The 15,726-nt window shown below is 63.0% G+C and overlaps 1 protein-coding gene across 1 annotated transcript; it reads left to right on the top strand.

Moving 5' to 3' along the window:
* The first annotated feature begins 405 nt into the window (after nt 1–405).
* LOC119094577 (mitotic checkpoint serine/threonine-protein kinase BUB1 beta) lies at nt 406–15,044 on the top strand. The gene is made up of 21 exons (XM_037217639.1): nt 406–499; nt 2,419–2,577; nt 2,900–3,104; nt 3,643–3,754; nt 4,121–4,239; nt 5,268–5,283; nt 6,046–6,212; nt 6,581–6,653; nt 7,050–7,283; nt 7,635–7,735; nt 8,515–8,658; nt 9,503–9,512; nt 9,757–9,833; nt 10,512–10,638; nt 10,960–11,226; nt 11,856–12,037; nt 12,715–12,831; nt 13,557–13,684; nt 13,911–14,023; nt 14,431–14,626; nt 14,790–15,044. The coding sequence occupies exons 2-21, from the start codon at nt 2,429–2,431 to the stop codon at nt 14,962–14,964; spliced, it is 2,712 nt and encodes a 903-aa protein (XP_037073534.1). The 5' UTR covers nt 406–499; nt 2,419–2,428; the 3' UTR covers nt 14,965–15,044.
* Nucleotides 15,045–15,726: the final 682 nt, after the last annotated feature.

Raw genomic sequence — 15,726 nt, 5'->3', positions numbered from 1 at the left:
TGTTTCAAACATAAAGAGATGGAACGCCTCTGCAAAACGTCCGGGAAGTATAAATACGTGATCTACGCTACGACTGTCCTTTTAGCCCGCAGAATTGCAAAGCTAAAAATACATGCTAAACATTCATAAATATTGATAGTTTATCGCTCTAAGTCATTACCATGAAGCCGATGATAGCAAACCCACGTAGACAGCATAATTGATTCGTGTATTTTCGTATCTGAAGTTTATAAAACTAGGAAAAATTAAAGACAGATACGTATTTAGCTTTGTATTCGTGGTTAATACCTATGACTGATGAATTTGGCCTGAAATTCGTATATAAAGGCTTGGAAAATTGTCGGGTACCCAGGCAAGCAAAGGACACGAATCCTTCTCTAATTTAAACGTGTACTTCTACAAGAGCATCGTGGAAGTGTTTGGGCGTCGTTTATTTGCTGTGCAGCGGGGACGTTTCTGGAAGGGTGTGGTAGTTTTTGTTTTAATAAGTGATTTTAAGGTAATTCATTTCCGTTAGGTTTCCTAGAGATATATTTCCTGTTGCCCGATCATGAATCATTCAATCCGCCCTCCACTTTACCCAGCGCGCGATTTAGAATGCCACCAGGCTGTTTGAGCTCCTATCGAGATCCTGATAAATTAAATTGCGCTAGCCTTGGCTACAGTGCCCTTTCTGAGTCGTTCCCAGTGTGACCTCAGGCTGGGTTTGAACTAGTTTAATATTTCATGTGTGATTGCCAACCACTTCTGGATTTGATGTGCTTGCTCTCACTCCAGAGGTATTGCTTCTGTGGGTGCCAAATGACTGCTGCAGTCAGTGCATCTGTAAACCCTTTAAACAAAAACAAAGCATTGTTTCTGGCCTGCATTACTGTACTTGGCTTGTCTGGCCTCCTCAAGTTACCATTATGTGTGCCTTTTTATTTTATTTTGTCTTCCCCATTGCTTCTTTGCATGTTGGGTTTTGATGGCACGCTTGCATGTTTATGTGCCAGTCTGCAAATACACATGTTTGCCAAACATGTCCAGCTCAGGGGCAATGAGTTTTGTCCATTTATGATGTAAATCCAAGTGCTCAGAGTGTTGTACATTGTTGCCACCCATGTCAGCTTAGAGAGAATGAATGAATGATGGCTATGCACATATTTTATTTCACTGAATTATGATGTTGCTAAGGTAGTTTTTTAGATGTACTCTGAAAGCATGATTTTTCCAAAAATGTGTAAATTCAGCACACATGATCTGGTGTCATTCAATGCATTGATGCTTCCTGCATCTGCTGCAGAATATTATTTTTGGTGCAGACTATCCCACTTGATGACATACTAGAGTGAACCTGGCAGTTTGTACTCTCATGCTGTCTATATCTGAAGTGCGAGCAACCAAAGTTAGAGGTCAGGTAGCAGGTTGTTGGCAATGCAAAGCTCTATGTTTCTAGCTTGAGAAGGTTCCTCAAGCTGCATCAAGAATTGTGATCAGGCTTGATCTGCTCAGAGCACAGCTCTGCTGTTTCTGAAGTTGCATAACAAATCATGACTTGCAAAGCCGGGAATTGCTGCAGTTATGTTTTTGAGTGTGCTCAAATCATAAAAAGAGGTTTCACCATATGCACAAGAGTGATGGCTATGTGCATCTAGCATGCTTTATTTTTACTTTGTATTGTGTTTTAAGGGGTTTACTTGTTGCATTGGATGACATCACCCCCCACCAAATGACAGGTTGAATAGACTCAAATTATGTGCCAAGAGCTTTGGGGTTTGCACCTAAGAAGTATAAAATGAAGTCATGGAATTGAGAGGCATAGCAATTTTCCTTGTTGATTAAGGGCATTTAGACTACTTGATACTAAAAAAACATGCAAGAGGTCGTGCAATGGCATGTTCTGGTTGTGCTTTTTGTGAAGCTGATGATGTGATTGTCATGTGCTAGTGATAGGGCTGCATTGTTTACATGGTACTGTGGCTGTGCTGATGTTTGAAGTGTTTTTATTAGGATTACTCAACTTTCAGTGAGCTTTATCCTGGATGTACTGCATGCACAGGGCTGTTCTGGAGATTGTTGCTTGCCTGTCTTGGTTGTCAGCCCCTATCTAGCATTTGTTTGAGCCCCTCCTCCCCAAAGGGACATTGTGTTTTCTGGATTAAGACAGAACCTTAGCCATATGCTGTCCTGTGCTAAGGAAATACTCTGACTAAACCTTCCCCAAATAATTGATTCATTCATTTGTCCATGCTAAATGACAGTTCATTTCAATTGCACAAGTTGCACTTAATGTGAATTTCCTTTGCTTTATATATCCAGAGCTTAAATGTGTGCCTGTATCAACACAAGCATACACCATTAGACAGTGCACTGATGTGTGTTGAGTGTGTGCGGCTGGCCGCGGCTCGGCTTCTGACGGCTCCTCGCCGCCGACAGGCCCGCCGTCATGTGGGCCGGCCAGGAGGGCTCCGACTGGGAGCTGAGTAAGGAGAACGTGCAGCCGCTGCGCCAGGGCCGCCGCGTGGCCGCGCTCAACTCGTCGCTGCAGACCGCCGGCGACGAGCAGACGGCGCAGAAGGTGGCCGAGCAGCGCAGGTGAGCGGCGTCGGCTGCGCTGACCAGTGGCGTCGCCGCTTGTCAGAGCCGCTGCCGACAGGAGGATTGTACGCCTCACCGAGCGATGCGAGTATCGCTACCAGGTGCCGTTGCTGTAACGCATCGTCCCTGATGGCCTCAACACGATTCGAGATAGGATTGTGTTATGTGTGTTCTGGAATACTTATTTGCTGTTCAAAAGTGTGGCCAAGATAGGTAGATATACATGGCTTTATGACGGGCGTACGGGGCGCGCCGCTGAGCCGTGTTGTGGCACACCTGGTGGCCGGTCCGCTGTGCTGACGGCGCCGCCGGCCGGCAGGGCGTTCGAGCTGGAGATCCGCACGTACAGCGGGGACGACCCGCTGGCGCCCTGGTACCAGTACGTGCTCTGGATGGAGCAGCACTGTCCGCGCGGCGGCCACGAGGGCAACCTGGACGGCCTGCTGGAGCAGTGCATCACCAAGTTCCACGAGGAGCGCCGCTACCACCAGGACCCGCGCTACGTCTCGCTCTGGATACGGCTGGTGAGTGCCCGGCGGCGACGGCGACGGCGGCCGGCCGGCTGGCTGCTGACCGCCGGTGTCGTGCCTGAGACGGGGGTGTGCTGTGTGCGGTGGCTTGGATGATTTGGGAGGGGTTGGCTTTGGTGTTGTTTATTGGGGGTGGGGTGGGGGCGAGTGGCATGTTTGGCGGCCTTGGTGACCAGCTAAGGCAAGAACGTCGTGATATTTGGCAGAACCACGCTATGCACAGGGCAGTGGCAGCAGGTATTCCGATTAAATTTTTTGGACGACGTGCCGGGCTGCTGGGGCACACACCTAGCGCAGCGCGGAGGATTACACTACAGCTGCGATACTTGCGTGCCTCCCCGACTGACGCTTTGCTGTGGCCATTTGGCGTGTTCCGTTGGAGCGGCGACGCTCGGGTCTTGCACCGACGTCCGTGTCTGTGGTGACCGCGCGACGGCAGGGCCGCACGCGCCGGGCCTTGTGCCGTTGCCGGGGCGCGCGCGCGCGCGCGGCTGACCCGGTCCCGCACCGTCCCGCCCCCGCGTCTCGCCAGGCGTGCAGCTCGCAGAAGACGCAGGAGATCTTCCAGTGCATGTTCCAGCGCAGCATCGGCACCTCGCTGACGGCCTTCTACACGGCCTGGGCGGCGCAGTACGAGCTCGGCGGTGGGTGTCGGCGGCGTCCGGCCGGACCGGTGCCGCGCCGAGGGCCCCGCGGCTCCGGCTCCCGCTGCCGGCTTCATGCCGGCGAACCGTGCCGTCGTTTCTCGGCGTATGGGGATGATGGGACGTGTCATGGGAACGTTCCGGCTACGCACGCCGCGATCTGATCACTGTTTGGTATGTCTCGCCTGGTATCCTTTGGATGTGCGGCCGCTCTTGCGCACGGGCCGCTGTCGCTGTACAAAGCCTGCTTCCCGGGCTGCCGGTGCGCGTGCTCCGGAGGGGGGGGGGGCGTTGGGTGACCGGACCCCCCGGCGCCGGCCCGCGCCAGCCCAGCCCGACCCGACCTCGCCCTCCCCGCGCCCGCAGGCAACGTGCGCGCCGCGGACAAGGTGCTGGCCGAGGGTGAGCGATGTGGCGCCCAGCCGGCCGACGCGCTGGCCGAGGCGCGCCGCAAGCTGCAGACGCGCGTGGCCAGCGCGCTGGCCGCTGGTACGCTGAGCACGCCGCCGCGCGCGCGGACCAGCGCTGGCGACGAGCGGCAGGCGCTGGGACTGCTTAAAGGTCGGTCACCGGGAGGGGACGGCAAGGAATAGGGAGGGGGCTGACTTTCACCGCGCGCTGCCTGCTGACCGATGTTGATACCTTTTATATAATCTTTTCTTAGGTAGTGTTATGAGGCGGTTAATATGCGTACCTGTATGTGATCGCCGCTTCGTCACTTTTCGTTTTACCTCGCGTATTGTTTTTTTCTTCGTATTCTGAGAAGAGATAGTGTTTTTGTTTTTGTTGGACTTTCTGGGCAGTGATCACAGTAGCGCTCGAAAACTGCGATCTTCACCATAGTGTTTTGTGTACATTCAAAGACGCATTATTTGTCGTTGGTCACAACAGGCTCCCGCATGCCTGTTTACGTCGTCTCAGTCGAGCTCTCTTGCGTGCCATGCCTGGATTAGCTGCGTATGTGAGCTCGGCGGGCAGACCGGCCGCCGGGCTCAGACCTGTGGCCGGACCGGGCCGCTGTAGCCTGCTCGCGCGTCTGCCGGCAGAGGGCGCCGACGGCGAGGTGCCGCGCCAGCGCGTGGGCGCCGCGCTAGCGGGCCGGCCCGGCGGCTTGCCCTGCGCCGCGCCGCCGCCCGCCGCCAACCATCGCCTGCACGTGTACGTGGACGAGAACGCGGCGCCGACCGCGCCCACGGGCGCTGGCGTCGGCGCCGCGCCGCTGCCGACCGCGCGCGCCGTGCACAAGGAGAACGTGCGCAAGGCGGGGCCGTGGGGAGCGCCGCCGGCGGCCACGAAGCGCGCGCCGCCGCCGCCGCCGCCGCCGCCGCCGGCAGCGCCCGCTTTCAGAGGTAGGTCACCGCTCGGTTCGGGTGTCCCGGTGGGAAGAACGTCGGCTGCGAACCAGAATGACGCAAGTGGGTGCTGGGGCTCGGTGACTCACGTCATATCCATGCAAACGTGTCGATCCATACGTTTGTGCCTGCCTGCTCGTGTTTGTCGCCGTTGCCCGCAGTTGTACGTCAACACAGGTAGTTTCCAAAAGTGAATTGGTGGTTGTTAAGGCATCTGGGATCCCGGTAGTAGACTGCACATGTTGCTAACTAGGTGTATGGAGTTGCATTACCCGCGGTGCCCGCCCTTCCCGCGCGGGTGACAGGTAAGCGACTCCATAGCGTAGCGTCCCGAACGTCAATCACGACAGTTGAATACCCGTCGGTCTGTGGTGCCGTGCAGACCTCACCAAACGTGATGCCCTGTCCGTGAGTGCGGGATAGTATTTGCTTCTGATGTCCTTTCCCGTTCTTCAGTCTTGAGGATAGGTTAATCTAAGCTGTTGACATAGAATCAGGTCTAATTACAGCACCCGCTTCTCACGACCCCTGGCTCCATTGACACCCTCTCAGTGGCAGACAGTGGGCGTCCCCACCGTCCGAGTGTTGCACGCTACTCCCCCTACCGCCCGAGTGTCGTACGCTCCCCCCCCCCCCTCACCCCCCCCCCCCCCACCGCCTGAGTGTCGCGCGCCCCCACCGTCTGGGTGTCGCGCGCCCCTACCGCCCGAGTGTCGCGTGTCCCCACCTCCTGAGTGTCGCGCGCCCCCCACCGCCCGTGTGTCGCACGCTTCTCCCCCCCCCCCCCCCCCCCCCACCGCCCGAGTGTCGCGCGTCCCCATCGCCCGAGTGTCGCACGTCTCCACCGCCCGAGCGTCGCGTGTCCCCACCTCCTGAGTGTCGCACGTCCCCATCGCCCGAGTGTCTGCCGCCTCAGCACCGCCCCGCCCTCTCCGCCAGTGTACGAGGAGGCGGGCGCGGCGCGCGGCAGCCCGATCACGGCCAACCCTGGCGCGCTGGCGGCGCGCGCCCCGCCGCCGCCGCGCGCCGATGCCGACTGGAACCCGCGCGTCGCCGTCTTCGAGCCGCCCAACGACGCCGTCAAGGCCATGTACTGCAAGGACGTGGTGAGCGCCGCCGGAGAGCTGGCTCAGCTGCGCCGCTGGCGGTCAGGCGTCGGACCGGGGCGATTGGACGCGGCTGGCGGTGTCGGGTCGTGCTGTGGTCGTAGCTCTATTTGTTCGTTGTGAGCTGGATTTACATCGTGTTCGCGTGGGTTGGAGATTGCGTGACACGCTTTGCGATGCGTTGCGCCGGTGGCTCTCTGTTGAAAGTGAGTATCTCAGTGCTCCCTGTGCTCCGTAAAGGCCAAGCGGTCCTCCCGGTCGCCGGCCAAAGAGACCTTCCAGCTGTTGTCTTCCTCCCCTCCCCCTCCCCCCCCTCTCCCAGTCAGTGACTCAACTGCTCTCTGATGCCTTATTTTGCTCATCGCCAGATCTACGCTGGCGCAGGGGAGGTGTCATTTGAAGAGCTCAGAGCCGCAAGATGGAAGAAGGAGAACAAATTGCGTCAGTATTCTCCTTTGCTACTGATTTTGGTCACCGGGTTTGCTGTGCAGTCTGCGCTGCATAATGTGGTTTGGTTTGATTTCTTCCGCTAGTCATGGAGCACACCGTGCTTTGTTGTGTCGCCAACACCTGGGCATACCGCCGGCCTGCCTGCCTCCACGCTGGCTGCGTTCTGAGGCGTCGGCACCAAGGCTGCCGCGGCGCCTGAGGCCACTCCCGCAGCGCCTGACGCCACTCCCGCAGCGCCTGACGCCACTCCCGCGGTGCTTGACGCCACTCCCGCAGCCCACTCCCGCAGGGCATGACGCCACTCCCGCAGCGCTTGACGCCACTCCCGCAGCGCCTGGGGCCACTCCCGCGACGCCTGACGTCACTCCCCTGCCGCGCCTGCTGCAGTGCTGGAGCAGCGCCTGGTAGCCGAGGAGATTCAGCGCAGCTTCCAGGAGATGGCGCGCAGGAACGAGGAGGTGCTCAGAAGAAACGAAGAGGTGCTGCTCAAAAACGAGCAGCTGGAGCGGCAGCTGCTGGAGCTGAAGGCGCGCCTGCCGACGGCGCCGCAGCAGGGCTCGCTGAGCTCGTCCGCGCACCTCGGCTCGTCCAACGTCAGCGCCGGCTCGTCCAGCCTGCCCGGTGCGTGGCGCGCGGTGTGTTGTGGCCGGGCCGTGTGTTGTGCTGGCCTCGGTCCGGAGGCGGGGGTTCTCGCTCGTGCCCGGCGGCCATGCGGGCCGTGTGTTGTGCTGCCATCGGTCCGGAGGCGGGGGTCCTCGCTCGTGCCCGGCGGCCGGGCGGGCGGCAGGCGGACGGCGCCAGGGGTGCCTGGCTGCGATTGGCGCCGCCTGATGCGGGGCACTTGCCGGGCTCAACCGGCGTCTTTTGGTGGGCGGTGGGTGAGTGAGATGCGGCCATCCGACTGTGTTTGCTATGGCTTGTTCCGTCCGGGCCGGGATTGTACCTGACCTCGCTCGGCTGACGCCGTTCCAGGTCACAACAGTCACAGCCTCTCCAGCTCGGCGGTGGCCGCCTCGCCGACGGTCAACACGCGCGAGGCCATCAACTGCGTGCGCGAGATGCTCAACAGGACGGTGGATACGTCGCTGCCGGCGCCGCGGCCGTCCGGCAGCCGTGAGTGTCTGGCCACCGCCGGTGCCGGCTCGCCGGCTGCGGGGCAGCGCTGTGGTTGCTCGGTGGGGGCTGGTGCTGGGTGGCCAGCCCGGCTCTGGCCGTAGTGGACGTTGCCCCGTCAAGGCTTGGTGCGGTGTTTTCTCCCCGAATGACGTTACTGGTGGTTTCTCATGTGTGTGGATCTGCATGCTGTTAATGCGATATTTTCCTTGTGTGTGTCATTGTGATAAATGCACACACGCTGCTGACACCAGTCAGGATTTACTCAATGGATGGCTTCAATGCAAGGGTGTCTGAGATGCCCGGACAGCTGTAAGCAAATAGCCAATCAACTGCCTGCATGCGAAAATCCCCCTCCCCCTCCCCATCGCATTTCGCAGATTTCAGAACCCTGCATCCAGTTTTGTACGGTGTTTAGCGTCCCGCTGCCGTTGTGGCCGCGGCGCGGACTCGGTCAGCTGAGTTGGCGCCGTCTCCGGCAGTGGGTCGCGCCGCCGCCGCCGCCGCCGCCGTGCCGTTCACCGTGTACGAGGAGCCGGACCCGGCGAGCCAGTCCCCGCCGCCGCCAGCGCCGTTCGTCGTGTGCGAGGATCCGACCGAGTGTGGCGCCGTGGCCGCCGTCGACGACCACGACTCTGACCAGGAGAACAGGCCGCCGGCCGGCTGCGCGCCCCCGCCGCCGCGCCGCCACCCGCCCGGCTGTCTGGTGGACGCGGTCGACGTGCCGCTGCCCCCGGAGGCGGAGGCGCCGGCCGCCCGCGCCCGCCTTCAGTTCGACGACGAGCTGACCGGCTTCGTGCCGCTCTCTGACGAGGTGTCCTTCGCGGTGGGCGACCTGGAGCAGTTCGCCACGGCTGCCGGCCGCGTGGCGTCCACGCCCATGGTGCCGCCGCTGCCGCCGCCGCCGCCGGCGTCGGCCGGGTCGGCGCGCCCGCGGCGTGACCAGGAGGATGGTGGCGACTTCACGGCCAGTCTGAAGAAGTGAGGACACGGAGAGGGGTGGAGCCGTGTTGGTGCGCGGCTGGCTGGCGGAGCTGTTTGCTGTGATGGGCACGTGTGCTGTGCTTGGTCAGTGGTGATCAGCAGCTTCACCAGGCTGGCGAGATGGAATGAACGTAACTGTGGTCGTGTGGCATCCGATGTTGCCACGTTGGTGTAGAGATGAGATAGTTTTATCTAGGAACTTGGCCGAACTATTTGTAGGGCTGGCCTGGGATTAGTGCTTTCTCTGAACATAGTTTCCCTACGCGTATCCTAGCCAACCTCCGCAGCAGAGCAACTCAATTCAGCGAACCACTTTTGCTCCAAGACGTTAAAGTGTCGCGTAACAATAATAAAGTGTCAATGGAAGCCCTCTTCAACGTGCCTTTTGGCCACTTGCGAACTGTGCCAAGGTAGTGTTGGCGGCGTTTGGGAGAATGCGGCCCGAGATCTCGCTCACATTAGTCAGAACGTTCGACGCTCTGCCACTCACTGAGCTTAACGAGCGGCGAGCCCACCAATGCCGGGTGGGTGAACGGGAGGAGCTGGCACGGCGGCAGGGCGGCGCGGAAGTTGCCGCACTGAGCGCTGCCACCGGTGCGACGCCTGCGTCCGCCCGTCGGTGCGCAGCGTGGCGCGTGCCGCCCGTGCTGACACGCTCCGCTGTCGGCAGCGTGCGGCTGGGCCGCCAGGCCGTCAGCAGGAGCAGCCCGACCGAGGACGGCGCCGTGCTCACGCCCATCCAGGAGCACTCGCGTGAGTGGGGGCCGGGGCCGCGGTGGGCTCCGGGGTGGGGCCGGGCCGGACCGGACTCGGGCTCGTCACCGGAGCGGACGGTGACGCCCTGTTTGGGCGTGGTCATGCGGCAGTGCTGGGGCTTGACCGGTGTTGTGATGTGACCTGGGTGACGAGGCGGCCGGCGGTGCGACCTCACACCGCGGCACGCCGGCCGGCCGGTCCAGCGACACGTCCCCTGACCTGAGCTGACGCGGTCCGGCAGGCGAGCGCTTCAAGTCGTCCAGCAGCAGCAGCGGCTCTGACATGTCCCGCCAGTCGCGCTGCGACCTCTCGGCGCCGGTGAGTGTGGCCGGCCGGCCGGCCTGGCGCCGGGTTGCGCACGGCCCCTCGCAGATGGGTCCGCGTGACGCAGGGCGGTCGCCGATGCAGCCTGGTGTGCCAGGAGGCGCCTGGTTGTCTGAATTGTGACTTCCGCGATACAGCCGTCTGTCGAGGACTTCGGACGTCCGCTGTCAACGCTGGCTGTGCCATCGACAAGTGTGGATCGTGCTAACCTGCCGGCTGGGTGTACCGGGTACCGCTGCGTCCCCTCTGACCGCTGGGTGCCGCCGCGTTCCCTCTGACCGCTGGGTACTGCTGCGTTCCCTCTGACCGCTGGGTACCGCTGCGTTCCCTCTGACCGCTGGGTACCGCTGCGTTCCCTCTGACCGCTGGGTACCGCTGCGTTCCCTCCGACCGCTGGGTACCGTCGCGTTCCCTCTGACCGCTGGGTACCGCTGCGTTCCCTCTGACCCCTGGGTACCGCTGCGTTCCCTCTGACCGCTGGGTACCGCTGCGTTCCCTCTGACCGCTGGGTACCGCCGCGTTCCCTCTGACCGCTGGGTACCGTCGCGTTCCCTCTGACCGCAGGGTACCGCCGCGTCCCCTCTGTCCAGGGTACCGCCGTGTCCCCTCTGCCGGCCGGGTACCGCCGGGTAGCACCGCGCCCCCTATGACCGGGCCGGCCGTCTGTTGCAGGCGGCTGCGCAGCCGTGGCAGCAGCGGCCGTCGGACGGCGCCCGGTCCTGCTCGCAGCGCTCTGTTGTGTCGCGCTGGTCGGCGCCCCACCTCACGCAGAACTCTGGCTACCTGGCCGATGGGTCTGGTTCGGCTCTGGCCGGCCGGCCGGCGGTCGACAGCATGGCGCGCCGGCCCGACCCGGCCGATATCAGCGACGTACAGGCGCCAGACATCAGCATGGCGCCGCCGGCCGACCTCAGCACGGTGCCGCCGGCCGACGTCAGCCTACTGCCGCCGGCCGAGCTCAGCACGGCCCCGCCGCCGCCGGCTGAGCTGAGTCTGGTGCCGCTGGCGGACCTCAGCGCGGCGCTGCCCCCGCCCGCCGAGCTCAGCCCGCTGCAGGCGCCGGCCGACCTCAGCGCCGTGAAGCCGCCAGCCGACCTCAGCGCTGTCGACCCGCCAGCAGCTGAGATCAGCGCCGAGCGGCCGGTGACCGGCGCGCGCGCGGCGCCACCGCCCGCTGACGTGGGCGAGCTGGAGCCGCCGGCGGAGGAGCCGGCGGCCGCGCTCTCGGCGCTGACGCTGGACGAGTCGCCCGCCCACCCGGACCCCTGGGACGAGCGGCTGATCGCGGCCCTGCTGAGCCAGCTGGCGGTCCCCGTCCACCAGCGCCAGCGGTACGAACGGCTCCGCGGCAAGCTGCCCAACTGCGCGCTGAAGGAGATCGAGTACGGTGAGCGGCTGACGGTGGCCGGCCGGCGAGCGGGCGGCCGGGGTACGACAGGGCTGATTTATGGCCTTGCAATAAGCTTGTGGCTTACGTCTGGCCCGGAACGTGGCTCGCGCTCTGTCGTGCCTGCTGGAAAGTGGCACACTGCTGAGAGGCGGCCGCTTTGGGATCGAAGGCCCTGTGGTACAAAAGGCGTATGCACGCGGCTCGTGCCGCGTGCTTCTGTTAGGCTCTGACAACGCCAGTGACGGCAGTAGTGACGTACTCCGAGGAATAACTGCACAGTTATTAGTTCTGTAACCAAGCGTGGCTAGTTGGAGCCTCGCACCGGCAGACGCAGTGGCGTGGAGCCGGGCTGTACCAAAGTCGTCGCTGTCGGGTTCTGCACGGGATAGTATAGCTGGAGCTTTTTCCCTGCCGTTCATTGTGCTCGCCGGGTCATGCAGCTGGCAGTCTCGCACTGCGTCCCCTGTGTAGCCTGTTGTATAGCGCGGCGTGCAGACGCGTGAGAGGCGGGCAGCACCAGCGCCAGCGCCAGCGCCGCTGCTCGCTGGGAGCGCTGCCGTGCGTGCCGGAGGGCTGGGAGGCGGGCCGCACCGCCGCCGCCGGCTGACGCCGCCCTCGCCCGCCAGGCGGCCGCCGGCTGGCGCTGACTCTGATCGGGGAGGGCGCGTACGCGCGTGTCTACCACGCGCTGGAGCGCGACACCGGCCGCGCCCTCTGCCTCAAGGTGCAGCCGGCCGGCGGCGAGTGGGAGTTCTACGTCGTGGACGAGGTGCACCGCCGGCTGGCGAGCCGCGCCGGCGCCGGCCAGGTCAGTGATCCCGACTCGGCCGTGGGCTCCCGCGGCCGTGTCGGCGGCGTTGACTATCAGTACTTGTAAATGCTGAAGCTGACAGTGACCGGTGCATGCCGGCAGAGCTGCGACCAGGACACGGCAAAGCCGCCCGGCTGGCTGGTCGCGCTCACAAGTGGCTTTGATTTGCTCTTCGTCTGTTGGTCGCATTTGGCTGTCGTGCCGTTCCGGTGTGTCACGGTGTTGGAAAGAGTGATGTTTGCTTCTTCCAGACAGTCTGGTGGCCGAGAGTGTGTCTTGCTGTCTGCAGACGCCTTATTCTAGCAAATAGTCCCTGACCCCTCCCCCGCCCCTGTCTGACGTGTCTGGTGTATCCCTTGGTCGGACCCCGACGTGTGTCCCCCGGCGGACGGCATCCCATACCTCCGTCTGCTGGGCGGTCCCTGACGGGCCTTCCCTCACAGCTCCTGATTTCTCCGCCTGTCACTCCCTGATGTCTCCGTCTGACAATCTCTGACGTTTCCGTCTGACCAACAGTCTGCGGTGTCTGCCCTGTCCACCACTCCCTGGCGTCTCCGCCTGTCAGTATCTGTCGCCTTCCCCTGGCCGCCCTGGCGGCCATCAGGCCGCGTTCGACCCCCCCCCCCCCCCCCCTCCGTCAGACCATGCGTGACGTCCTTGGCTCGGGCCGGCAGCTTGAGTTCGTGATGCCGGTGGAGCGGGTGAGCGTGTTCGACAACGGCAGCATCCTCAGCACCGAGTACGAGCCGGCTGGGTCTCTTCTGGACGTGCTCAACAAGCTGCGGCACAACGTGAGCAGTAGCGACGACGGCGGACCGGCCGGCAGCGCAGCCCGGTCCAGACAAGCAACGCTGCAGCCGTGCTGTTGGTGTAGCGTTCCTTCCGTTTGCCTCAGCTTTGGTGCACTGGTCATGTTGAAGGTGTCTGAGTTCCGGTGATCAGAAGAGTGTTTAGGCTGAGAGTGGAGCCAAACGTGATGCGCCTCGCGGTCCGCCACAACAGGGGCTCGCACCGCACGCGCACGCCGTCGATGTTGCGAGCTTGAGTGTTTCGACCCACGCGTCATGCCGCATGCCAGCAGTATGGTGTGAGAATTGGCGCGATAGGCCGCCACGTTAGCCGCTGCCCGAAATTTGGCCTCGCTGCTTCACAGTTGGACAGACTCATCCTGGACTGTTTGGTTCGTCTGCGGTGTGGTGTTTTCTGTGCGTGGTTCAAAGACAAGCTTTTGGGCAAATAGTCTACACGGGTGGTTGGTGTAAAGTTATGGCCCGTACAGACCACGCCCTGCACACATACCGACCCAGGTCATGCCGTGCACAAGAGCTGGCTTCCCCACTCTACTGTCTTAGTGGAAATCTACTATCAGTGGCTCTCGATTTGTGGGTTGCCCTCCCCGTTGTCGACTGCGGACTTCGCTCTATTCTTGCGTGAGATACGCCCTCGGTCCGGGGCGATGCGAGCCGTCTCCTGGCCGGCAGTGTATACTCTCGTGACCTGCCGCCGCTGCCGGCAGCCGGGCAAGTCGATCGAGTCGCTGGTCATGCTGCTGACGGCCGAGATGCTGGGCGCGCTGGAGGCCGTCCACGCCGTCGGCGTCATTCACGGTGACGTCAAGCCCGACAACTTCCTGCTGCGCGCCCGGTGAGCAGACCACCGGCGGCCGCCGGTCGGTGACGTCATGGTGTTACGTCACTGCTGCTGATACTCCGACGACTGTCTCTGGTTCCCTGCCGTCTGCTGGTCGTGTGTCGCGCCGGCAGAGAGCAACTGCGCTGACCCTTCCTCACCTGCCCCCGCCGCCGTCCCAGCCGGTGACCCTGTACCAGCCCCGTCCCCCTGACGCCGGGTGTGACCTGCGGTGTCGCAGTGCGCTGGACCGGCGACAGGAGCTGCTGGCCGACCTGACGCGCGGCGGGCCGCCGCAGCTGCTGCAGCTCATCGACTTCGGCCGCGCCATCGACACCACCCTGCTGCCACCTGGTGAGCCGGCTGCGCACTAGGGATCTCGCCGGGCGGGACGATGGGTGGGCCCTGTGATGGCGATGCCGCGGCGCCGCGCGCTCTCTGCTAATGGCATCGACGTGCTGGCGGAATTTGCAGTTCGAGTGTCTGTCTTCCCAGGTGCCTGTTTGCATGTGTGCAGCGGATCAGGTAGAGTTTTACACTGTGGATCATGATTTTTCACTGTGCATCTGTATCAGCTCTTGGCAGCTCCTGTTGCACCTGTCGCAAGTGTTGGTCCCGAGGCCGTGGGACCTCGGGACCAACGGCCAAGTGGTTCGGCCGCCGCCTCTGCCGGTGCCGGCCGAGGTCGGGCCGGCGGTGCGGCCCCGCTCTGAGCGCCTGTCGTGTGCGCGGCGCCTGACGACGCCGCCTGCTGTCGGCAGGCACGACCTTCACGCGCGTGGTGACGACGGACGGGTTCACGTGCCCGGAGATGCTGGACGGCCGGCCGTGGACGTACCAGACGGACCTGTACGGTGCGGCCGCCTCCGCCTACGTGCTGCTGTTCGGCAGCTACCTGAAGCTGGTGCGCAGCGCGGCAGAGCCCGCGCGCTGGACCTTCACTGGCACCATCAGACGGTACGTCGACCGGGCTCGCCGGCGCACGCGCTTACGCTGACGTGCGGCCGATCGGTGCCGTGCCATGTTCTCGCTCCCGCCGTCTGGCGGTCGGCAGTGACACCGTTCGTGACGCCACGTGCCGATAGAGGGCGGGCCTGATCGAGCGCTGCGTCGGCCGCAGGTACTGGTGCGGCAGCCTGTGGTCGGAGTTCTTCGACACGTTCCTGAACATCCCGTCGTGCGCGACTCTGCCGGACCTGGCCGCCTGGCGGCGCCGCTTCCTGCAGCAGGCGCTCGCCAGCCGCGAACTTGGCGAGTGTCTGAGCACGCTCTCGCTGCGCCTCCGCGAGCGCTGAGCGGAACGCCTCGCTGCACCTCCGCGAGCGCCGAGCGGGGCGCCTCGCTTTGAAGGGACCGCCCGCCGCCGCGCGGGCGGGAAGGCTGCTCCGCGGGCCGGTGGGGCGGCGCGCCTCGCCCGACCGGGCCGCCCGTGGCGCCAGGAACCGTCTGATCGCCGCCGTCCCTGCGCACCTCCGTGCGTGTTGAGGGGTGGACGCGCCGGTGATCGGTGTAGTCTTCAGCAGATTATGCGGCGCGATGCCGTGCGCGTTGCGGCCGTGGCCGCCGGTGACCGGTGTAGTCTTCAGGAGATTGTGCGGCGCGGGGCCGTGGCCGCCGGCGACCGGTGTAATCTTCAGGAGATTGTGCGGCGCGATGCCGTGCGTGTTGCGGCCGTGGCCGCCGGTGACCGGTGTAGTCTTCAGGAGATTGTGCGGCGCGATGCCGTGCGTGTTGCGGCCGTGGCCGCCGGTGGCCGAGGTAGCACCAGTGGAGCACGTGGAGCGGCGGATCAGCGAAGGTAGCGTGAAGACCGCGGGCTGAGATATGTCGGTACAAATTTAGCTGTTGAGAATCGATGCTTCGCGGCCTCGTCGCCTCTTGGTGAAAAGGGCCTTGGTGACTCTGTAAATAGTGGTTTGGAACCATCGTTTTAGTCTGCGCGTGACTGCCACGCTCACCCCCGTCAGCTTGTGCTTCCTTCGCCGTGATTACTCAGCCGCGAGCGAATGAGTGGTTTTAACACTGCGGCCTGACCGATCGCGCCAAATCAGATCAAA

This window comes from Pollicipes pollicipes, unplaced genomic scaffold, assembly GCF_011947565.3.
Source record: "Pollicipes pollicipes isolate AB1234 unplaced genomic scaffold, Ppol_2.1 Scaffold_4002;HRSCAF=4701_pilon_pilon_pilon, whole genome shotgun sequence".
Lineage (NCBI taxonomy): Eukaryota > Metazoa > Arthropoda > Thecostraca > Pollicipedomorpha > Pollicipedidae > Pollicipes > Pollicipes pollicipes.
Note: the sequence above shows the minus strand (reverse complement) of the source record. Positions and strands in the feature narration are given on the sequence as shown.

What these genes read in the sequence shown, in the direction of transcription:
- LOC119094577 (XM_037217639.1), top strand. Translation starts at nt 2,429, where the DNA reads ATGTGGGCCGGCCAGGAGGGCTCCGACTGGGAGCTGAGTAAGGAGAAC. An exon ending in TCTCGCTCTGGATACGGCTG is followed by an intron (nt 3,105 to 3,642) that starts GTGAGTGCCCGG and finishes GCGTCTCGCCAG; the next exon opens with GCGTGCAGCTCGCAGAAGAC. An exon ending in CGGCTCGTCCAGCCTGCCCG is followed by an intron (nt 7,284 to 7,634) that starts GTGCGTGGCGCG and finishes ACGCCGTTCCAG; the next exon opens with GTCACAACAGTCACAGCCTC.